This window comes from Columba livia, chromosome 2 (genome assembly GCF_036013475.1).
Source record: "Columba livia isolate bColLiv1 breed racing homer chromosome 2, bColLiv1.pat.W.v2, whole genome shotgun sequence".
NCBI classification, from domain to species: domain Eukaryota; kingdom Metazoa; phylum Chordata; class Aves; order Columbiformes; family Columbidae; genus Columba; species Columba livia.
In genome coordinates, this window is record NC_088603.1 from 73453802 (window position 1) to 73478850 (window position 25049).

General features: G+C 44.3%; 1 protein-coding gene across 2 annotated transcripts in view; it reads left to right on the forward strand.

Annotated features, from left to right (window-relative positions):
• The first annotated feature begins 2768 nt into the window (after positions 1–2768).
• The window catches only part of SLC22A23 (solute carrier family 22 member 23), a 117360-nt gene continuing 95079 nt past the window's right edge, over positions 2769–25049 (forward strand). For both annotated transcript variants that reach the window (XM_065052506.1, XM_065052507.1), the window contains exons 1-2: positions 2769–4314; positions 21403–21506. In XM_065052506.1, the coding sequence (XP_064908578.1) occupies positions 3784–4314; positions 21403–21506 (635 nt within the window). In that variant the 5' untranslated portion in view covers positions 2769–3783. The remainder of the gene's footprint in view (positions 4315–21402; positions 21507–25049) is intronic.

A 25049-nucleotide genomic window follows, 5' to 3' on the forward strand; every position in this document is an offset into this window, starting at 1 on the left:
CAAGGGTGGGAGAACTTCTACTATGTAAAAATAAGTAACTCTCAGGAATATGCTACCTTTGAAATTTTTCATTTCCAAATGAAACCTCAGGATGTAGGAGCCAAACAGAAGAGGTACTTGGGATTAAAATGTTTGGTCAGTTTGCATAAGGGTTGTTGCCTCTCGTTAGGGTCTTTTCATTGTACTGTATGGTTGTATTCCGTTTCTACAGATTTGCTCATTTACAGTACATCTGCCTCCTTCTCTAAGAGCTCTTCTTTTCCCTTCTATCTCTTCTAAGTTTTAAACTCTTTACTTTCTTCAGTCAAATTCCTCTTTTCTCAAAACTTCTGCTTGAGATCTCCATTCTCAAAGTCCTCTCCTCCTCTCCATTTCTCTGTGCCAACTCCAAGCCATGCTGAGGCCTTTTTGACTTTGTAGGAAAAGAGAGTTAGTTGTTGATAGCTGGGAGTTACTGGAAGATCTGTTCCAGGTGATCCCATTGCATAAGAAATAGAGGAAGGGTAGGAAACAACCAATCCAGCTGAATTGTGAGTTCAAAAAAAGAGGAAGCACAGAGAAAGTAGGTCATGTTTCCACGGGGTAAGTACAGAAGCATCATCCAGTAAGACTAGATGGGAACAAACACAAAAAAAGTCAATACAACAAATAAAACTTAGCTAACAAGAGCATCGCAAGTAACAAGAAATCGTTTGGTAAGTGCATCAGCAGTAAGAGGAAGTCAAAAGCAAGTGGATTACTCATCAGAGAGGGAAAGATATTGACTGATGTTGAGAAGGCTCAGAGTGCCTCAAGCCTTTTTTGCACCAGTCTTGGCCGAAAGAGGTCACTTGTGATCAGTTGATTGACAAAATACATATTAATGACAAAGCAATGAGGTTTCAGCCTGGACTGAGACAGAAATGTTTACAAGAGTATGCAGAAAACTTAGAAGTTTGCAAACCAAGAGGCTGGCTGGACTTCACACCAGCATACTGAAGGAAGTGGCTCAAATAACATTGGAAGCACAAGTGTTTGTCTCTGAGAGCTCAGGGAGGACAGCCAAGGGCCCTGCTGATAGAAAAAGGCAGAACTGGTCTTTAAAAAGGGCATAAATACATAAATAAATAAATAGACCAGTCAAACTTTTTTTTCCCCAGAAAGCACCTGGTACAGACTTTGTTATGAAAGAAAGGAACAAGGCTGCAATTATCTGTGCCTTGGTTAGGCTCTGCACAGCCATTCATAAATGAAGGAGTTCAGTTTATGTGAAAAAAATTGGGCAGTGGGTACAAAACTGTGAAAAGAACAGTTGTCAGTGGTTTACTGACAAATGGGTGGATTATAGCTGCAGTTCCAAAGGGGTCAGTCCTGAGATGTTTCATTAGCAGCCTTCAGAGAAGCTGCTACTAGAGGAGCAACTGCAAGTACATCGGAGGATGAAATAAGAAATCAAAATAATCACAGAATCACAGAATGTTAGGGATTGGAAGGGGCCTCGAAAGATCATCTAGTCCAATCCCCCCACCGGAGCAGGAAACTGCTTGGGAAGGACAGAATAGGACTTAAAAGCCACAAGAGGAATTGTTTTTGCAGGCAGGGTTAACCCCCTGCACACACAGAGGCTGGGGCACAGCTCCTTGCACACTGCAGGCAACAGCTGAGGGAAAGCAGAGGAGAGATGGTGGCTGAGGAGACAGCAGGGGAGCTGGACAAATGGCAGCTGGTTGGCATAAAGAAAACATGGCACAGGTGACATGATAACAGTCATCAGATGTAAAAGAGCACTGCAACACAGGAAGAGGAGACTTCCCTGGGCAGGGAGCACCAGGTTCATGTTTCAGCAAGGAATAATTAAATCAGACAGGAGAAGTTCCAGCTGGGGAGGCTGCAGGGCCGCTTGGGTACTGGGGATCCCTCAGAGCAGGACGGAGGGTAACCCGAAAAAGGGATCTAAAACCACCAATAGATGGGAAACCTTTTTGGTGTTCTATGCAAGAAAAAGAGCTAACAGGAGGAAGATCTAAGGAATTAATGGTGTATGATAACTCATTTGCAGAGACTGGATCAAGTAAATGAAAATCTGTTGACTCTCCCATTTATATTTGGTAATGACAGCAGTCCTCTTCTGATACACACAAGTATTTTCTGCTCACTTGCCACGTTCATGTGCACAAGTGCATATTGATCTGTTGTCTCTCTTTCTCTTCTTCCAAAGAAAAAAATAACCACAGAGTTCAGTAATGCATGAGCTATGCTCCACAATGAAAATAGTCTGAGGCACTCAGATGCTAAAGTAAATTTATCTTAACATAAAAATAACCTTAATAAGTTTGATCCGTTTATTTTACAATTAATTTGACAATTAATGTCAGGTGTTAATATGATTATTATTTTTTAAGTGTGTACTAATTTGACAGCCTGACTGAAACAACGCAGGTACATCTCCTTGCAGTGCTCTAAGTCTCAGAAATGCCCCCTTTGACTTCCAGTTCTTCCCTGTAGGTCTGTCCCCGCTGCAGCCTCCCCTCTTCAGCCGCCCAGGGTGCTCCTCCAGCCCAGCCAGCTGCAGCGGCGCTGCATTATTAAAGGGATGCCGTGTAAATAATTGATATGGAAATAACAGCGCGCCGTCCAGCGAGAGCACCTCCTTCCCCGGCCCTCACCCCACCGCCGCGATACGCGATACCTGCCCCGGCGCGGCGGAGCGCAAAGCGGCCGCGGGGCGGCGCGGAGCCCACGCGGGGCCGCCCCTCCACGCCCTCCCGGCGCCGTCCCGCCCCCGGCGGCGGCGGGTCCCTGCAGGGGGGCCGGGCCGGGCCGGCGGCGCGGCGGGAGCAGGTGCGGCCGCCCGGCACCGCGGGGGCGGAGCGGAGGGCGGTGGCCGCGGCCGGGCCGGGCCGGCAGGTAGGGGCCGCCGGGAGGCGGAGGGTGAGGAGCTGGGCGGGCTGCCCGGCCTCTGGAGGTGCGGCCGGCGGCACGGCGAGCGGGCTGCCGCGGGAGGAGGAGGACGGCGGCGGCGGCGGTCTCCGCAGCCCGGGCCGCGGAGGGGCCCCTTGCTGCAGAGCCAGATGTGCGGGACGGGGGGCTGCGAGGGGCCGGTGGGGGGGTGTTGGGGGCTGCCGCCGCCGCTGCTGCCGCGGCCGGGGGGGAACCCTTAGCTGTGCGGGAAGCGGGGAAGCCGCGTCGGGAGCTGTTATTTTCTTCTCCCCCTTCCTTTGCCTTTCCTCTCCTGCCTCCTCCTCCTCGTCCTCACCAAAACCGGGAGAGGAGGCGTGTTCGTAGAGCCTTGCTGCACCGGTTTTGCTTGGTTTGTTGTTGCAGGGTTTGGTTCGCCGGGTGGTGGAGGGTTTTTTCTCTGTGTATTGTGGTCTTCTTTTCCTTCGGTTCCTTCTCCCTCCCTTTCCTTTGGCCCATTGCATGCTCGGATCCGGCTGGATCCTTCCTTTTATTTTCGGTGGTGCTTCTAAGAGGGGGGAAGGGAGAGCTGGGATGAGTGCAGCTTGACGCACAGGCGAGGGGAGGGGGGGCACCGCCGGCAGCTGCAGCGGTTCGTGGCCGCAGGGTGCGGGTGAGGAAGGGAGCGAGCGAGGGGTTCGCTCGGTGCCTCCCCCTTTCTTCACCCATCTCCTTCCTCCCCTCCTGCCCTCCCCATCCGTCTGCTGCCGGGTCCGGCTGGGAGCGTGTGTGCAATATATAACGTTGTAAGGTGTGTGTGCGCGGAGGAGAGGGAGGGAAGGACTCGCGAGTGAGCCGGGGCTGCCCCAGCCCCCCTTATGTGACTCCCCCCTCCCGGGCGGCTGGATGGCGATAGACCGGCGCCGTGAGGCGGGCGGCGGGGGCCGGCCGCTGCCGGAGGAGAACGGCTCGGTGCCGGGGGCCGCGGGGGGGAGTGCCGCCACCCCCCCGGGGCCGTCCCCCGCCAACGCCACCGGGGCTGAGATCCAGGCGGTACCGGTGCCGTCGCCCGCTGCCGCCTGCAGCCCGCTGCTCCTCGACTACGACGGCTCGGTTCTGCCCTTCCTCGGGGGACTGGGCGGCCGGTACCAGCGGACCCTGGTGCTGCTCACCTGGGTGCCGGCTCTCTTCATTGGCTTCAGCAAGTTCTCGGACTCTTTCCTCCTGGACCAGCCCGACTTCTGGTGCCGGGAGGCCGACGGGCAGGGCAACTGGAGCCGGTCCCTGGCGACGGGACACGCCAACCACAGCGGCAACGGGAGCATCTTCCCCACGCCCGGACTGCCCACCCCCGCAGGGGGCAATGTCAGCGAGTGCGACTGCCACGAGTGGCACTACCGCATCAGAGCCGGTCTCGTTCAAAACGTCGTGAGCAAGGTGAGAAAGGCGTCTTTCTTCAGCCCCTCTCCCTGTCCAGCCCTCACAGACCGCCTTGTCTCTACTCCAGCCCTGCTTGACATCTGCTCATCTCAAGCAGTGTGAAGCGAGCTAAACATCATGCACACCTGTCTGTATATGCCACTGCTGGGTCGGTCAGCTGCCCCATGGGTCACCCTCTCACCAGCAGAAAATCCCGCATCCCTGTAATCCTTTCCTTCTCTGTGTGTCACACCTGATATCTGTCCTGTGGGTTTGTTCCTTTCTTGCTGGTTGTGATGCTGAGCTGCAAGGTTATGTCCTGAAATGGGATCCTTGGCAGCTCTTTGGGATCCCAGCAACCGTCCTGCTGTCTTGCAATGGAGGTGTCTGTGGGAAAGACAACATGGACGAGTGTCACCAGGTAGTGGGGGGAAAGGGTTGTGGAGAAGGTTCCTCTTGTGATGTCACTCATCTTGGTGCAAATACACCATAACAGCCATACAGCCAAAAAACATGTTGATTTTGGGAGAAGCTGATGAGGTGGTCACTGGGGAGAAAAACAAAGTTCTGCTGAGTTGTTCTTGTTTTGTACTTACTCTCTTGATAACTGCTTTGGTAGAGCAATAACAGAAGAAATGTCTCATACAAGTTGTACTCCAGAGGCAGAAAACGCATGCTGCTCTGTTTTGTGTTTCCTAATGTAACGGCTAAGGTGGAAAATTTCTAGTGAGGCGGACTGTGCCGCGTTCTAATCTTGCTTCATGTTTGCTGAGTAGTGCATGCAAAAAAAACGCTTTGCCTTTTCACCTGAAAGCTTTGGCTTGTTTATGCTACCAGACCTGCAAAAGCCCTACCATCTCCGGGTGGGCCTCAATGATATTAATAAGCAACTGGAGCTCTAGGAAATGTAAAATGAAACTCTTACACCAAGGAAGTAGTTCCTGTAGTGTGAAGACTCCCCCCTTAAGATCAGCAAAAATTACTTCCTGCCCGGGAGCAGTGTTTTGGATTAACTGTGCTTATCTAGTTGGGAGAAAGAAACGCAGCAATAATCAGGTGACCAGTATGATTGTGCATTGGTCAGCCAGCATGCATGCATATTCATCACTGAAAAACATTTAAGTTTTTTTGTGTGTGTGTGTCCCTTGAAAGCGTGTGCAACTGGGGGAAAAGCAAGTAAAGCAAATCCCTCAAAACCTTGAACCCTGAATGGATTAAAAAAACACAAAAACTAGCCCCGCTACACTCCTAACATGAGAAAACACAGGCACATGGTGGATTTGACTGGTTTGTGATGCAGAAGAGCATAATATGAAATTTGACATTTAAGAGAAGCAGATTTTATTCTGTTTATAACCAGAAACTGAGCTCTTCATATGTTTTAGGGTTTAACACTGATGCATAGAAAAAAAAAATATTTCCTTTTAGAGCAAGCTGTATTTTTTTTAATATTTGAATCTTTTGAAGGTCGTAATCAAGTTGGCCACAAAAGGTCGGGGGAGAGTTAGTTTGCTATATTGCATGCTTCTTTAAAAATAACAAAAGAAGTGTTCTTTGGAAGAACTTGCAGTAAAGGGCAGATCAATTTTAAGGGATAAATAAACAGCTGTGGTCCCTCCTGCCTTGTTTTCTATTACAAAGAATAATAGTAATCTTTGGAGACTATGGGATTTTCCAGTGTGGAGTTTTATTTTTGTTGTATGCTCACTTTCAAAAACTTGGCAGCTTTTTCTCTTTGATTTGTAATCCCATGTAATTATAATTAGGTTGTTTTCTCAGGGTCAGGATTCCTCCTTACTTTGTGCTTTGGTTTTGTTTTGGGGGTTTTCTGGGTGGGTGTGCTGCCTTTTTTTATCCTACTGAAGAAAGAGAAGAAAAACCCAGGCAGAACATCAGGGTAGCTTAATTTGGACTTCCTTTCTAAAAAACCCCCAGGAGCTCTGATAGTGTGGGAGCAATCCTTGTAATTGCTGAGTCTTCTTACATGCATCCACTGTCCTTTGTGAGAAAGAGCTGCCCTGGATGAATTCAGAAGACTGGATATTCTGATCTCCTTTAACTCCCTCAGAAATACATTTGTTTCTGTAAGGTATTATGCAATGTTCTCATCTTTCTAAATAGATTTTTATTAAATCTTAGTCTAATATACACTAATCTATGTAGTAGCCAGGGGTTATATTGAAATATCACAAAGAGAGCCAAAAGTGTATTAATAAAAAATGAACTTTTGTTTGGCCAGTAAACCCCATTGTTCTCATCTTCAGCAGTCCAAGCTAATCACTGCCGGATGCTCCTTCGCTGCTTTGTCTTCAGAAACGATGAAAAAATTGTGGTTATTTAGCGCAAAGCATATTTCCTGCTCTGCGTTTTGTCCGTGCACATGAGACTTCACTGCACCATGTTCCTCTGGAGCAGATTGCTGTCCTTAAAGTATGTTAAATTACTGTCTCGTAGCCTCTTTCCTAATGGTACCCTTCATCAGATGTTGTCTCTCTGTCTCTGCTTTCTCAGCTGTCTCAACCTCGATGCCCGTTTTTTCCCAGCCTATGGTATGCTTGGGACTGATGTATCTTGCTGTTTCCAGCCCCGCTCTGTTCTTCGCTTAACCTCGCTTCTCTTTGAGTCTTTGCTGGAGCCAGAGGTGGCCTTGCAGCTTCCTTGAAGAGTGGTGTTGCCACGCGAGGCACTGCCATTACCCTGACCTTCTCGGCTGAGTCACTGGGAACGGTGCTTTTTATAGTGCTGCCAGTCACTGGAACTGGTAATAAAGGACATACTGCTTATTATTTAACATTGTTGAAATACATATGGCAAAGAGGTCAGATGCATAATTTAACCACAGGGATTCCAGTGGCCATATTAAATCACCCATCTGAGCTAATGTCCTGACTTCGTACATAAATCTTGGACTTTAGCTTGGTTTGTACATAAATATCTTCCTTTAGGAGAATGAGCTTGTAAGGCTTTTTTACTGTCTTCTTTGATGATTTCTATCTACTCTCTATCACAACATCACCATTATCACATCACTATAAACAGGGTGCACGTGTATTGCTTGTAAGATATCTATCCTGAACTAGCCTCTAGGCATACAGCTAGTAAAAAATAAAAATCTGTCTTTTAGATGGTCTGTGTGTCTCAACAGTGTCCCAAGGAAGGATGCTGAGAAACTATCTTTTTTTTTTTTTTTTCCCGTGTGGAAACCTCAGGTCTCATTTTACCCATTTGCAAAGTAAAGCTTCAGGTAAATTGTTAGCATTAACGCAATATACAATTCAATGACAACTAAATGTATGTAGCCATGAAACCTAGCAGGAAGTTGGAGTGTGTACTTAGCAGAGACTTTTCTAACCCTCTTGTCAGCTGCTTTAGCTCCTGGATCTTCTGGCCATCTGCAAAGCTGGCTGTAATCTTGGGGCAAAGTTCTCACGGAAGCTCTTAGTTATAGGATTGATGGTTGTTTTTTCCCTCTGTTACTAAGATGAGCTGTCTGCTGTGTTCGATTGCATTACATGGTGGGATTGTTTGTTGTTCTGAATTCTAATTTATGTAACGGACACCAAAAGCTGATGATGGGCAAGGACTGAGGCTTGATTAAATTGTAGCGGTTGATGGCACAGCATCCCTCTGTCCGCACCCGCAGCATTCCAGATCATTCCACCTCTTGGGGGTGGCGTAGTGGGAAGTGGTTAGTTAAAGGCTGTGTTTTAATCACCCAGAGCAATTATGTAATAATATTTCGTGTCTAGTCACAAGGGAATTCCTGTTGTGGCTGCTTTTCTGCTCCAGATGCCTTGTTTTGCTGCAATGCTGTTCCCTTGGCTCTCAGCTTCCCACTTGATTTGGGTTGAGTCATCTCTTTTCCCAAGTAACATGCCATCATTTTACCTATTTGTGACTGGTTCAATCTTTCTCGTGCCAGTTTGGCTGAGCCTCTAGCAAACTGTCCCATCCAAAAAAGTAGACCTTAATTCAGGAGAGCTGAGTTGTCCAGGGGCAGGACTCCCATGCAGCAAGCACTGAGTAGTGCTGCCTTGGTGTGAACTTGTATCAGTTCAGACTGTAATGTGGTGCTCTTTACCTCTTGCAAGGGGTGATGTCTGTGCCCTACCAGCCTTTCTTTCCCTTGCTTATATGCAAATTCTGTCACTTTTCTGGCACTTACATCTTCAGCTGATTCAGCTTGCTTACTGGGTAGAAAACTTTCTCTTCAAATCTTTTTTTTTTTTTTTTTTTCCTGGGTTAGTGAAGTGAAACGTGTCTCTGCAGTTACGTGTACACTAGACTATGGTGCTGTCTCATTGAATTATTGTAGGTATCTGCAAGCAGTCAGAAATGGTAAAACTAACAAATGTATGTGATAAGTGATGACAAATTTGGCATTGCTCGTAGGGTGATATTTCTTGGGGTAAGGTATAGGTGTGTGTTTCAAGTGGACTTTCAGAGTGTATTTGTTAATTAATGTGAAGGGATCAGTCTCACAAGTTTCTTCCCAAAATAAGAGCTGTGCCACCCTTTCCAGGCACAAATGGGAGGAGATCTCTCACTCGTTTCTGCAAATCTGCTAGTTGGCTGGTCTTTGCAAAGAGGCTTCAGAAATGCTGATGCTTCCCTCTTTTCCTGCAGCTCCCAGGATTTGTCTTGTCAGTGTCGGTTCCTGGCTGACTGGCTCATACTTAGTCCCAAATCGATGAAAACTTTGAGTTATTGTACCCAGTGCGGTAGCTGGATCAGAAGCGGCAAGACCAAAACTAGTGTAGCACCCATGCCCTTGCTTCACTTGTATGGATTGTAGGGGGTGTAGAGACCTGCAAGGCAGACACTTGCAATGGCCAGGAAGAGTATACTAAATTTCTTTCAGATGAGGCTTTGAAGTGACGCTCTCAGCTCCTAAGGGGTGCTGGGAGGGTCAGCAAGTCCTTGTGGTCTGATGTATCCAGAAATACTGACAGATCAAAGCACACTTCTACTACTATTTTCTTACGGCTTTATCAGCTATGGGAGAGATCCCAAACTATTCCTTCTGCAAGTTCAGAGTCAGCGGTTGCCAGTCTGAGTGGTCTCTAGCTTGAGAAACCTGTTGGTTAAAGAGGGAGTGAGGGAGCTGGCTGCCTGTCCTGCTGCAGCTGCTTTGGGGCCAGCCTGTGTGCACTGAACATGGTGGTGGAGCCTGCTGGTTATCAGGGTGCTGGTGACCAACACCCTAAAACACTGGAACAAGTTTCTGGCTGAGTGCCTGAAGGAAGGGGATGGCTTTTTCAGGAACAGTACTTGCAGTTTCCTGGTGGTGTCTTCTGCCTGCAAACAGCAAACTACCCAATGTTGATCTTCGAGATAAACAAGTATGATGATATCACCAGACTACAAAGACTTGTTTAGTGAGCCTAGATACTGGTTTTATTTGTTTGGGGGGCTGTTACCTACAGGACAAAAACATTTTAAGCAATTGGTCTAGAAAACAGGGGCTGGGTTAAGATTGATACTGGCAGCAGAACTCAGGTTTTCTAACTGGTATGTGGTGTGTTGTTTGTTTTGTTTTGATTTGTTTTTTTGTTTGTTTGGTGGGTTTTTTTTTGTTTTGTTTTTCCTAGAGGGAATGTACATAGAGCTAATATTTATTATCAGCATTAAGATAAAGTGCCTTGGATATACGAGTCTGATTTCAGCCTACCATAAATGGTTTGTTGTACTGGTAGAACTAACAGAGAAGGTAGTTCCACATTAGAATATCTTAAAGTCATTCTTAACTTTCCAAGACTTCCTATTGAGCTTTTAGTGTTCCTCATTTGTTCCTCATTTTCTGTGTGTACGTCAAACAACTGTGTTTTGTTTTTGTTTTTTTTCTGGATGGATGTAATGTCTGAAATGGTTGGGATTTTTCTTGGTTTTTGTTTCCACTCCCTAATACATCCTGTATCTCAGTAATTTAGTTTAAATATACCAACCTTGCCCATTCTGTGGCAGAAGTTGCAGGCTCCGGTGTATATTCACCAGCTGCTCAGGCAGTCTAAAACCAAATTTCTAAAGTGATTTAATGGTTTTACCTCTTCTTGCTCAGGCTGCAGGAGTGTGGTTATAAAAGATGACCTCATGTTTTTCTTAAAACATTTGTCAAAGAGAAGAAATTGGCACTTAGGAAGGCATCTAATTTGGAGCCAGTTCTGATGGTAATGTTGAGATGAGGATTACAGGCCAGCCAAACATGAAGGTGTTCATAGTTTAATAAAATAAGATACAGAATAGCACCAGACACGTGGTTTTCCTTAACTTAAAGTCTTTTGACCATACTAATGGTGCAAAGTCTTAAATTAGAGCTTTCCAAATTAATTCTAGAGAGCTGCTAAATTTAGAAATTGCTGAAAGGGATCCAGTGCTTTTGTGTACCTTGTCTTTTGTTTTCCCTGTCAGCCTATTTGTTTCTGCCTGGTTTCCTGTTTGCACTACCCAATGTCCCTGCTTGGGGCAGTTGCTCTCACTCACACGCTTTTATACTTCTTCCTCCTCCTGCTTTTTGGCAGTGCAGCTTGGCTGGTGCTGGGTTATCCATGAGTACCTGTGGAATCCATTAAACTGAGATCTTGCTGTAAAAGAAAGCAGTGGGTTTTGCTGTAGATGTGTAGAAGAGCAGAGAACCCTGTCATGGGAAGATGCTGCAGCTCTGCAGCAGTGCTGAGTGTTCAGTTCTCGCACTGAATTCCCTCAAAGCAGCTTCTGTTGGGCTCTGGTCACCTCGACTCTGAAATGTGTGCTTAGTTGTCGTAATGTAGTTTATGTTTTTTTCCACTTGACTTTGGACAGCATGTGAGCTTGTGTGCCCTCTGAGTTCTCTTCTAAAGACAAGGCCAAAAGTAGAGACCTGGAGGAAGGAGAAAGCATGTTCAAGTCCCTTCTGGAATGTGTCATCGGGGTGTGTTGCAGCGGTATCCAGGCAAAACCAGTGTCAGCACCTGATAACTGCTCAGTGTCAGAGACGCGCTGTCCCACACCCAGTGTGGGTGCCGCGCAGCCTGCCGTGTCACTGCCCCATAAAACCCGCCAGGCAGTGATGACTGACATGTGCATTGAGTAGCTCCTGCTGATCCGGGCCACGTCATACCTGCTGGGAACGCGCAGTAGGTCTGTGCCCGTTCCCACGCCGTGGGAGATGCAACAGGCTGGCTGTGGTGCACACCTGTGTGTGCCGCAACTGGAGCGTTTGGGGCAGAAACTCCTGCCTGCTCTGCAGCATGATGGGGCAAGGGCACGTGTGCTCAGGGGGTGATGGCCTTGATGGGACTCATGGCTGTGGAGAAGAGTGTGGGGTTGTTGTTGTTGTTGTTTTTATTCTTGGTTTTGGGGTTTTTGTTTGTAGTTTGGTTTTTTTGGTGGTTGTTTTTCAGGGGTTTTTTGACTCATCATATCCCCAGGAGAAAAATTCAGTGTACAGCGCAAGGCTTGGTTGGGATTTTTATTTTGTCTTTTAGTTTGGCAAAGCCCCAAATGCTGGTTGTCTTACTGAAACACAGGAGCAAAAGACTAAGTGAATATATCCTGATATTTATTTCTGGGATGCCTATCTAGATGCACAAGCAGCAAAACTGGAAGAATCAGGAATGGTGTTATACTTGTGAGATGCAGGGAAGCAGTGTATTCTCCTTGTCCAGCAGCATGTGATTTAGAGTTACCCTTGAGTATTGTTTTCAGAGCAGGGTGGTCCGGCTCTGTAGAAAAGGTTTTTCAGCTCCAGACAGTTGTGGAGGAATTTGCACAACCTCCCTGTTACTCTGCAGTGCTCTGAATCTGCCCAGTCTCCTCCTGGCCTCCAGTCCATAGTCCATGAATGTGTAGACAATGTCGCAATGTCCACCCTACAAATATTATTAAGGATAGCAAATGTAAATTAAGCCATAAAACCTTTTCCTCTTCTCTGTCTCCCAGGGCTGGGTCAAATATTGGCTGCTTGAACAATTCAAGTTTGACAGACCAGTTTCATATTTTGATTTGTAAAACAAGTGGAGTATTTTTCTCATCTTTTCTTTCCCCTTAATATTTAAGTCTGAATTAATATAATACCAGACCCTCTTTTTTTTAACCCTCTCCTTTTCTTCTTACCTGAGTTATAATAGCTATAGTCATCAAATGATGAGAGGGCAGGGTCACAGCAGCAATAGTTGCATGTTAAAATTAAGGTGTCTGATTCTTTTTGTCCACAGTGACTTTGAGCAATTATTTCTCATGAGGAACAGCTTACTCCTTTTGTCTCTTCCTTCCCCCTTCTCCATTTAAGTTTTATGCCACGCTTGACTTTCTCAAGGTTTCCCCTTGATTTTTAAAAAGGTCCAACAAGATAGTAAGTTAGGTTTTGTCATGTCAGCTCTCTTAATTCTGTGCATATGCAGTATGTTTTACACACATGTGGTTTTGGTAGCCTAAAAAATACTGGTCTTCAAAGTGTTAACTTGTTTTTGATAATCAGATGATAATGAATGTTAATGTTTAACTAAAATGTTGGGGTTTTTTTACATATGACTTCTATTTACGGTGCTTAGACCTATTCTAAATACAAATTTGAAAACTAGTTTAACTTTTTACTTAGTTTGGTTGTGAAGTCAGTCCCAGCAGCCTGTACCTTGTTCAGAATAAAGGTGGTTGTCAGCTGAAAACTGAGAGATGGCACTCAAACCATGTTTTTGTGTGTGTGTCAGTCTAGCGACGTGTGTTTTTGTTCCTGGTCTTGTCATGCAGCTGAAGGGAGGTAAACAGCTACAGGTCCTATAGCAAAGAATAAGTTTAATTTTAAAGTCAGTTTTGTGGCAGTGGCTCCTAGTGATGCCAGAATACGTATTAGAAAGATGCTTAATTGCAGGGTAGAGATGTAAAAGAGAGATAGAAATATCCTGATCATGTTCTCTGGAAAATTATGAATATAGGGGTTCATGAAATCTGCAAGCGAGATTTTGTATCTCCCAACTCTTTGATGATAGATGACACTGTGGAGCTGGAAAAAGTAAAGCAGATAGCATCGGCTGAGAAACAAGTTAGTTGACTAATCTGGGGAGGGTAAAGGCTGGAGAAGATTAAAATGTCTCAGAATAAAGGGAACTTGGACTGCTGAAAATAAAAGAAGTAGTGATAGTGAAGTGGGTGGTATATGAATGCTATTAAAATTGATTTAATCATGTTGAGTATTCAAAAGACTGTCATATGATTAACAAATAATATTTTAATTGTTAGCATATTAGTGATGATTATTTACTTAGCAAACTTCCCTCTTTACTCTCGCAGTGGGGTAAAGAAAGAGACCTATGGTGAGAGCAAAGTTGGGAATGGAAGAGATAATTGTTCCTGATTAAAGCAGGAAGTTGAAGGATAGAGGAAACTTTTCCAGCTTTGGGTTGTTTCAGGTGGCATCCCATTATCTTGGTACTCTGACATGCTCGGTGGATAGCTTGGAGGATCGTCTTTTGCTTCTTGCATAGACTAAGAAATAATTTAGTGCAGAGCATTCGATTTAAAGTCTTTTCCAGGTTAGTTTACTGGCTCTGAAATAAAGTTGATTTGTGTTCTTTTGCATATTTGAAATTTTGGGATTGTTTTGTGATTGCAGTGTTGCTTGAGCCAGCTCACCATGCTGGGGAGATAGCTCTTAGAGAGAAGCTGTGACTGAAAGACGTTAGATATGACCCAGGGCACACAGATGTGTGTGGTGCAGCTCATTTGGCAGCCTGGAGCTGCTTCTGTGAGCGCAGGCAGGAGTTTCTACAGTAACGCTGCTGCTGTCGGCATCGCCTTTCTGCTGCTGGCAGGGCGAACAGAGACACACATATATTGGGTGCAAGTGGGACAGCATCTCCCCACAGGGCATAATGAGGACAGCCTGGCTACCTGGAGGTGGTTAATATAAGAGGCAGTGTACCTCTGCTTCTCTGCTTGCAAGCAGCTTGACACAACCTGTGCCTCAGGTGTCATATCTTCATGACAGAGTTGAAGCTTGCAAGCCAGGAGGAAGTCCCGTTTCACGTGTCAGTGTTCACACGGTGATATGTGACAGTGTGGCACTGAGCCCGTGTGCTTTATTTTTAAGGCTGAAACATAAGACTTAAAAAAATATACACTCCAAAAAATTAATGTGGAAATTTCACAGCTAAGTCATGCATATCAGAAAATGCAGTTTTGAAGGATGTATTTCAGAAACCATCAGGGAAATTTGGGAAGTCTGTGGTTGTGCAGTCCTGTACTGTTTGTGGGGATGGAAACTGTTTTCATAGGTACATGAAACTTCTTTAATGCAATGCTGCATGATCTAATTATATCTTTCTTGGAAGACTGCTAAGCGCGTGTCCTCTGGCTCACACGCTCTCTTCTTTCGCTCTCCCCACTCCCCTCTGTCTCCGTGTTCCCAAAGCCTTTGATTTTGTGGTGGTAGTCAGAAGCAGTTTATTTTCTTTATTTTTCAAATAGCACTTTGCACAGATGGTCAGTCATGTCTGTAGTTAAAGCAAACTGACAACTTCTGTGTATATGACCTTGTGTTCATTGTTCACAAGTGAGTTTCCTGGGCTGCAGCTTTCCCTACCAGCTGTCTGGTGTGGTCATAAATGGTTTACTGGTTTCTGAGAAGGAAAAGTGCAGAAAATGTTGTTCCCACTTTTAGAAAAGTGAATCAGATAAGAAGCTGAACAAAACAAACCCTCACATTTTTTTGGGTTAGCAAGCTCCAGTGTATGGGAATAGGGACTCCACGTTTGTTGGGAATGGAAAGAAAGCAGATGTTGAGCAAAAGGTGATATTCTGGTACCTACAGTGTCTCTTTTGCTACCTGAGTAGAAGTTATTGAAAACTTAGAAGGTTATAAACCTCTCAAAATACCAAGGAGCCTTTTGCTCACTAGAAATTTGTTTTAGAATGACTTATCTTAAAAGGTCCTAAGCACTCAGGCACTGGTGGAAGATTTTCAGCAAAAGCATCCACTTATGATAAACCTGAAGAAAGTTAGAGGCTCTCGGTACTTGGAGGTCTCGCATCATACAGAGAGGAAGGATCTCCAAAGTCAGGTGCTGCCTGTGTCTGGATTGAGGCATTCCATTGTAAGTGCTGTAGGCTTCTTTGAGTGGCTGTTCAAAGAAAACTAACAACAAAACCTCTTGATAGCAGGCTTGTTGGTTTTTTTTATTTTGTTCTTTTTAATGACTTTTCTTTTTTCCAGGTAGCTCCAGTTGTGTCCAATAAAAACGTAAGGAAAGATATACTTTGGACATGTTTGGTTCTGATTGTAGCTGGCCAAAGAGGAAATAATTCAGTTTTGTACCTTCTTCTCAAGTCTTCCAGAATTATTTGGTTTAATTTTTTACTCTCAATGTTTACATTTTGAAATGTGGCCTTCTGGATACTTCCACCCCACTGGTTATACTGGTGGTCAAAAAATACCAGGTGTTCTCAAAAACACTTTATTGACACTTAAAATACAGATTAGGGAGTGCTTTGCCCAGCTGTGATCTCAAAAGAGAGGCATCCTAACTCTGAACCTTGAAGGTTAAATAGTTTAAATGCTCTGTTGTTGCTATGGCTGAGAGGGAGATACAGAAACACCTGTGGCAGTAAAACCACCTCAGCTTCAAGTGTTGCAATTGGACTGGCACATCCCTCTGGGAGGCTTCTCCTGCAGTCTCTTCAGTGTGGTTTAACTGTACAGTTATTTTCTATAGCGTTGAGCATCATACCATTATCTGGAACTTGTACAGTTTCTTTAACATTAAAAATGCAGCCAGAGTGTCGTCTTTGGTTGGGGGCTGAGGAGGAGAGGAGAGAAGCATTGTCCTATAGCAGCCTGGAGACAAATCTTGGTACAGTGGTCTCTGGTGGCTGTAACTATGAGTACTACTTGGATAGTTTAGTACTGGGAAAAGGCATTAGTGGTAGGTATATCATGGTAGAAGCACTGACTATTTTGCTTTGCTTTCTTTGTGTGTGTATGTGTTTGGTCTGCTGACTTGGAGCTTTTCCTCCAGGCATAAGTACCTGGAGACTGGTTTGTTTTTTGCTGCATATATTGTGTGAAAAGTATAACTCTATTTTTTTAATTATCTTATTATTTTTAAAAACAACTTTGTGGTTTGTGTTTTTTTTTTTTTTTAACTCTCTAAGAATCTGAAGGCATCAAAAATTTAAACTCTCTCTAAATTAGGTATTTATATAGAAGATGGATTCTAGTGCTGTGCAGCAAAAATTGACAGGCTTGGGTTATAAAAAGATGAAACAGGAAGGAGAGGAACAAAGAAAGATGAGACCCAACACTCACAGACCTCAGTGACAAATGACAGATTCTTATTTTCATTTACTGGTCTTCAGATCACCGTCTAATGCTCAGAGGAGCTTGTGGCTTTTCCCCAGAAGGCATTTGGGGCTGCCGTGGCACATGTGATATATATATAGAGGCTGGAAATCTCACAGTGGGACCTTTTCTCTGGGGATTGAGAGGCCACATACGGTGTGTGGGGCACATGACATGCCTCAAGACAGAGCCTGTGAAGCCAACACAGCAGCTGGATGCTGCCTGACTAGGGAAGGACCAATGGTGCAGCTTCATGCCTGGCTTAGGGTCTTCCAGGTTGTGGGGGAACCTCTGGTCTTCTCATGCTGAAACCAACAGAGACAGCAGTCAGAGCAGAGCTATAATCCACCTGCAGACTGTTTGGGGAAGGGTCTCTGTGCTTTCAGCAGCGATCTGGGCTTCGGTCATTAGAAACGGACTGCGAACAAATGAGGGGGCCAGCGGGAGGAGAGGGTGTACATGTCCAGCTCCCCTTCTGTGGGATCTTTTGTGCCAGGCTCTAGGCAAGCATTGAACCAGAGCATCTCTCCTCTTGTCTCTTTGCTCTTTTAAGGGACAGAAAGGTCTGCCTTGCACTTTTCTGAGCAATCAAGGTGAAGGTAGAACAAACCAAATCCTTGGTAGGCATCTTATGACGTTTTACAGCAGGTATTCAGTGTGCTTAGATGCCACAGACAGCATGATAGTCTCTGGAGGATGGCAGGAGCCCTTAATTGAGACAGCTTGTGTTTCTAGCAATAAACTAGAAGTGGACTTCACATTTGCAACTTTTATAACTTCAGTGCAAATTCTGACTCAATGCATGAGCCCTGTCCAGATTTTCACCCCTTGTAAAGAAGTTACAGGATGATTACTTTTTGGATGTTACCTTTTTCCAGATATCTTTCCAAACATTTCGTGTTTCAAATAGTCCTCCATCTTGATGTGAAGCATAGTGACTCACAGCATGAGTGGTGACTCATCGATATCAATTAAACATCAGGATCTCAAAGGTGTGACTCCTTAAACTTTCACAAAAAAGTGCTGTCACAACACAAAAAAAACCCTACTTCCAATATATTGCACATCTGCATAAGTACAAAATTCTGCACATTGCTGTACTGCTATGAAAAAAAGCTGCTTTTTTTTTTTCTTTCAGTCTTCCCTTTCCACTAGCATGTTTTATGTACAGTTATTTTTGTTTCAGCATAACAATACAGTCCTATCAGTTTTGCAAGTCCCTTTATTAGATCTCTTGCATTAGGAGGGTGGATGGAGGATGGGGAGAGACAAAACCCAGGAACACAAAGAGAAATTCCAGAGAACACTGTAAATCTAGCAGCATCCTTCATTCAGGCTGGGTGCTGCTGATTCCCAGGGTGGACACCAGGGGATTCAGCCACAGCAGTTACAGGATTTAATGGTCTCCTGGCTTGTAACAGATTAATCTACCTTTTGTAAGAGGCAGTAGAGGATTACTGTCTAGTCTCTAGCCAAAACAATCTCCCAGTGCAGGTTTACTTGGAGTGCTGCTTGAACTGTCATCAGCATGGCCCAGCCCCATGTTTTGTTCTGCAGAGACGTGGAAGCTTGTCTCTCCTTTCTCTGTAGGAGCAAATCTGAGTTTTGTGTTTGCAGAATGAAACTATCAGCACTTAGAGCAGGACCTGCCATGGCTCGAGGTACAGCCATGCCATGTGGGCATGTGTCAAATATGCTTTGCTTTGCTGAGCCCAGGTGTGTGTAAGGAGAGAGGCAGCCCCGCTGCTGTGTACTGGTTCCTACTTTATTTCTAGCTCTTCAAAGCTGAGGCTGCAGTTCTCTACCTTTGGATTTTCCATGGGGAAGGGAAGGGCAGCACAGGTCTCTGGCAAAATTCCTACACTTCCAGCATGACGAAGCCTTGCTGGTTTGCTCTGCTACTGTGTTAAGGTGGGTGGGGACGATACACTAGCTATTAAATATGTATTTTGTCCTATTAATGTAATCTTCACCTGAGGTGGCTATTGATTGCCGCATCCATTTTTCTTTTGTGCCCCCTCCTTATCTTATTCTGCTGTTGCTTCATTAGTTGAATGCCCTGGTGGCACCCACCAGTGTCCTGATGAATTTATTTTGGATGACTGCTTCACGGCAACACCTCTCTGGTTTGTGACAGCTGCCAGAGGACAAACCAGGGTATGCTTGAGCTCTGAGTACTGAGCGAGTAATCTGGGGTCATGACAGATTCTCTGGAAGTTTACGCTAAAGCAACTGTTGAAATATTTCACCATTTCCCTATTTATGAGTTCTGGGAGTTTCGGAGAGTGAGAGATTCGGGGAAGGTCAGGGGCTGCCTGTGTCTGTCAGCACCCATGCTAGGCTGGCCTTGTGGGCTTGGGGGACCAGCTCTGGTTTATGCTGACCTGCAGAGCGAATGCTTAACCGAGGGCAGGAAAGGGCCACATGCAGGGTTTGCAAGGAAATACATGTTTTTATTTTCAGAGCAGCTGGAGAGTTGGGCAATAGCCATAAAAACAAACAAATGATGACTCGCAGATAAGTTATCAAAAGGAGTGGGTGCGTTTTAGGCACTACTGAAGGACATGCTGATAGGTTGACTTTGCTTCTGCTTTTAAACTCTTACTCTGTGTGCCAAAGTGGTTTGACATCTGTTGTCGTGTCCTGAAACTTCACAACAGCCCTTCATGATATTTTGGCTCTTCCAGCCATGAACCTTTACCTATGTGTAATCTGGAGCTGCATGTTCTCTGCCTGAGGCTTGTACAAGGGCTGGCTCTCTTTGACTAGCAGCAGTGAGCTGTGAAAATGCAAAGGCATGAGGATAGCTACTTTTTCCTTTTGCACTTGCATGACATCACTGTCCATCTGATAGCAATAAAATTAAAAATTAACAACTTGTAGAGGTTGCGTTTTCAAAAGTGTTCTTGTATAAATATGACTTTATAAACTTAATTTGTTCCCTACAGACAAAAATGATTTCTCATTTTTGAGCAGCATATACACCTTCTGGATTGTGAAAATAAATCCAGAGCATTTGAAAGCCTGCCTGGAGCTCAGATGTACCTCCTGAATTTTGTTTTGTTTGTGGCTTGTCGGGGCAGATGTTCTTCTTTGCTAACTGGAGATTGGTTCTATAATTACAAATATTAGGAATTGCATTTCCCCCACTTGATAAATACTTCTAAAGAGTCAACATATTTGGAGAGCAGTTCTCAATTACTTGCTGAGCTGTTTGCTGCAAGTAATTCATAGCAATTTGGTGGAAAAAGTACTTGCTCATGCTACTTTGTTTTGGTTCTTTAGTGGCTTCAATCTGTAGGTTGGAGGATCAGAAATGTATGTCCCAACTTCTACAAGTCAGCACAGTAATGAACTCAGAAATACATTTAACCTAAAACAAAAAGCCTGAGTCCGAAAGCTGGCACGTCTCTTTTGGCCACAGAAGTGCTATTCTTCTTGGTGAGATGGTATATTGTAGGGAGGACATCTCCTGTGATGTTGAACCAGAGGGCTGAGTCAGAGCTCGCCTTATTTGTGCTATATGTCATGGAAATGCTTAAAAGTACAGTGCATTTAATTGAACTCTTTTGAGGGAAGCTTTCTTTTGAAGTTGCACCTGACATTTAAAAATAAATTGCATAGTTTGGTTTTGGCCATGAAACTTCAGTTACTGGTGTCAGAAGGGCTGCTACTATTACATTACACATGAACAGCCATTTATTCTGCAAAGTTTCAGTTCTGGAGTATCTGCCTCTCCAAAGTTAGCTGTACTTATTTTACATGAAATGTGCATGGTTCCCATTACCATCAATATTTGAACACTTCACAAACCACGAACAAACATATCTTCCTACATTTATTCAAGGGTATAATAGTATTATCCACACTTTACACATAAGAGAGATTAAGTCTGAGGGCAATGAGGATGCTGGGCTAAAGCCAGGAATGCAGCCTGAGTCTCCTGAGGCTCCGTCTAATGCCTTAGAGGCAAATGTCCTGGAGTTTAGGGAAGCCTTACTAGAAACCTGGCTGTTCCCATCTTTCTTGTGGGAATAAGGCAGTGCCCTAATGGCAGGGTGCCTGAAATGGTCCATTTGCTCTTCTGAAAGGGTAATTTCAGTATCTGGGATAGCTTTAGTGTGGAGGTTCAGCCCCTCTCTGATCTCTGAGCTGTGAAATGTCACTGTGGGAGCTGCTATCCCATGGGGTTGTGTGGCTGCACTGGGCTGTCTGGCTCCAGGCCAGGCCTGATGAGTGATGCTGTTAGTCTTCCTTTTCCACCACCTGGGCAAGGGACATGCCTTTCTGAAAGCAAAGGACTCTTAATGCTTTGTCCATGGGAGCTTGGAGCTAAGGGACATCAGGGGTCTGTGGCAAAGCAGCTGCTTTTCCCTGTGTTTCTGCACAGCCCTGAGGAGGTCAATAGGAGAACTGGCTCTTAAATTGGCAGGCTTGCTGCTGGTGGGCTTCACGGGGCTCTGGTAGTAGATGTCTGGGGCTGCTATGATGGGATGCTCAGCTACATCAGTATTGCCAATGTCTGAGCTCATGTGGCCTTGAGACGGGGGGATTTAAGTGTTGGATATTGTAATTTTGTAATTAAGGGCTTGATAAAACTCACTGAAGAAAACAAGTCTTTAATTTGCTTCTTGGGATCTGGGTTTTAAGTTGAGGGGGAAGGCTCTTCTCTGCCACCTCCATGCACACTCTCATTAGGACTGAAGTTTGAAAGCTCTACACCAACATTAGTATGTTTAAATGCATCTGAGAATAACTGTTTTATTTCATTTTTTCTGTCTTTTTTTTTCTTCCAGTGGGATCTTGTTTGTGATTCTGCCTGGAAAGTCCACATTGCTAGATTCTCCCTGCTGGTAGGATTAATCTTTGGCCACTTAATAACAGGATGTATAGCTGACTGGTAAGTGAAAAATCTTTTAATGCAATGTAACTATAGATAAGCAACAATAAAATATTAACTGTTGTTTCGATTTTCTTCTGCTTTATATTCATGAAGAACCTTCACATAATGATTTTTCAGGTTCTGAAAGAAGCGTGATGAATAAATAGTGTAAAACTGTGTGCTAATGTCTTGAACTGAGTAATTTATATTAAGGTAAATAACATGAAAATAAACTATTTAATAGTAGACTTAGTTATTTCCTGCTGACACAATTTATTACAGCTGTAATGCTAGTGCAGAATTAATTATTTTCTAATTATGTAACTCAAGCCTTTGGTTTAGGGTTTTCTTTATTTTTCTAAACCAAGAGATAGAGCCAAAAGAAATTGGAAACCACGTTGATTTGACTGAATACAAGAGTAGTGTAATGTCAGCTTTGTGCTTACACAGTATCTTTCAGGGGGGTAGAAGGCTGTTTTTTGCAAACGTTTCCATTGTTCTATTTTTAAAGTTCTTGTTAAGCAAACATTTCAATGCAGTGCTAAGGAATCACTGACATGCTGTTAATATTGGGGTATTAAGTTCAAAAGCATAGAGTGCAATTCCTTACGTTGCAGTGGTGAAGACATTATTGGAAAACCCGGTTATTCTGGGAGTTCAGCTTTTATTTAAAAGTGGGTCTGATAGTGCAAAAGAGGGAGAAAAAAATTTAAAGGCATGACTCAAGTGATTCCAATGGAAACGCAGCATCTGAAACAATAGCTCTGCAATGCTGTCCCAGTAATTTCAGTGGCTTCCAGCTCAGTTGCCAATGTTGGTGCTTTAAATGGCCCCAAGTTAACTCTTTTGCCATTCATTAAAAGAGGAAAGGAAGAAGAAGAGTTGCCTACTAGGGAAAACTTAAATAGCCTCAGCAACTCACCAGTCAGTTGGGAGAGAAAAGGCCCCCTGAAGCTGTGCAGTAATTTGGCTTAAACATTTATGGCAAAATTGTGTCTTAATTCTTGAATAGTTGCTAAAAGTTTTTAGGCAAGTGAGAAATCATGACTTTTCAGTGAAGTATGGAACATGTGTCGTGAAATACACTTGAATTTTACTAAAATACTAAAGTAAACAGGGCTCTGACATACGTGTAGAAAGTATAGTGGGGAAATAAATGATCTTACTTGGTTTGCCTAAAAAGGAATCAGCGTGGAGAAAGCAGACTTATTCCCAAGTTAGGGAAATGCTGCTGTAATTGACAAATAAGTTACAAACAAGTGAACAGCTTATTGCCCAGGGCACTAGCTCCAAGAGAGACATGCAGTATGCAGATTTAATAGTTCTCTGCCACCAAAAGAGGGAGCATCTTGCTCTTCCGTGCATTTCTGTCCCCAGTGTGTACTTTGTGCTGCCACATGCACTTGTTGGACCCCTCTGCAAGCTGCTTAGCTGAGCTAATATAGCATTAAATTACCCTGATACAAAAAGTAGGTTTGGTTTGGTTTGGTTTGTTGGGTTCTTTTTGTGAGCTTCAGAGACATTAAGGAGAATCTGTTTTCCAGCTGTGCTGCAAAGGAGAAGTGTAACTTGGTGGCTGGAGGGACAAGTGGAGCCCCTTGCTGTTTTGTGGATGACCAGACAGGATGTGGTTTGCTGCCACCAAAGCCAGCCCTTGTGTTCCTCTTCATTCCCCATCCTTGCCATCTGATGGAACTGACCCAGCAGGTGTTCTGTGCTGGATAGTCTTTCTGTCCGTAGCACTTGGGGCTGGTAAAAGAAGGCTGAAGTGGGATTTACTTAGCTATTTAATCACAACTTGAGTTTCTTCTAAAAAATATGTCAGTCCCAAGCAAGAGCAGGGAAGATTAAACAGAATAATATATAAAAGCACTACAAAACTTCAAAATCTGTTTTCACTTACATTCCACTGTCCAGTTTAGATAATTAGAAGACGCTTTGGATTTTTTTGTACTATTAGGGTTTGGGGCTTTGCTTTCCCTTTTTGAAAGAAAGCTTTTAAAGCTGTACGTGGCAAAGGCATAGAGTGTATTAAGGTAATTTGCTAAGTAAATGAGTGGTCTACATTCAAAATACAGTAGGTGTGTATGCTTGGATATCTCTGAGTGGGTAGCTCTATGTGGAATATCTATAGGGAGAAGGTCTGTAAACACATATGGCTGGGTGTAGACTGACTCTGTCCAGTGCCTGGATAAGTCACTTGTTCAACAGATAGAGCATTGCTGGTGGTTTTTCAAGCTCTGGACAGAGGCTGTTGAGGTCTCTGTAGGTTTCCTTCTGGAGCAGGTGGAATTGGTGTTCATGTAGTGTTGAGACACTAGGTCTCTGCTTCTGCCCAGCACTGACCCTGCTTTGTACCTACTCAGGTGCTTTATAGAGCCTTTGTGCCAGTTCAAGTCCCAAAACCACAAAGAACAGCATGGGAAGAGCTATTTGATCAGCAGCAAGTGCGAAGCTTAGTCAGGGTGGCAGGATACATGCATAGGAGCATGGGAAAAGCAGATCTTGCTCTCAAAGCCTTTCACTTCCCCCTGTGGTGCAACCCTGACTACGTTAGGAGTATCTTTTTGATGCATCTGCATATCACACTGTGTGGATTGCAGATTCTTCAAAAGCCTGAGGCTGTTTCTATCCCTAGTTATTTATCTGTGCAGGCAGCATTTAGCATTTGATCTAGATAATAGTATGTGGTGTATGCTGAGACTTGTGTGGCACAGAAATCTCTCTCTGGAATAGTTTGGATGGCAATAGATAGCATCCCAGGGCTGTTTTACTAGGTAGCTTTTGTATGGTTTAATTTCTCACAAGCATTTCCATGTACTGTTAGTCAGATAACTCTGTGTACATATAAAAGGCTTTTTTGAGACTCATAAGACATCCTGTCAAAATGCTACTGGATCACCAAATATAAGGCTGATGACAGCCCTGGAGTTTTGATTTTTGAGGAGTGTGCTGTGTGCCTTGGTGAGGAAGGAAAACTAGTTTTGTGACTGAGAGGAGCTGTTGCTGATGCCTCTTACCAGAGGGCTTACTTGGCCTCAGCTGGCTTTCACAGGCCCAGGAGGGTCTTGGATTCCTGATTCTTCCTTAGCAGCAACCATTCATTTGCATAACTTAAATAAGGTTGGGAGAAATATTATGTCCTAATGGTGGATAACCTCAAAGAGAGTGGGAGAAGGGGAAGAGGGGAACTGAGGTAGGCTGAGCATGAGGTCATTTTAATCAACATCAGGGAATGGCATGTCAGGCTTGTGATAAAAATTAAGTTCCTAATTCTGAGTGTTTGTGTAATGACTTTCATCTACAAAACACTTCCTCAAATACTAATTAATATGAATTGCAGCTTGGGCATTATGAAAATAGGGCTGAAAAAGTCTACACAGATCACTGATAACACAAAGGTCATAGTTTTTTCTGTATTCATGGTTCTGTATGAGGTACTTCCCCTCCCTCCCCAAGTGCTTTGTGTTCCATAAATATAAAATCTGAAGCACACACAGCAGTAACTGCCCCACTGTCCAGTGTGTTCCCAGTACATTGCATATCACTGAGGCAGTGATT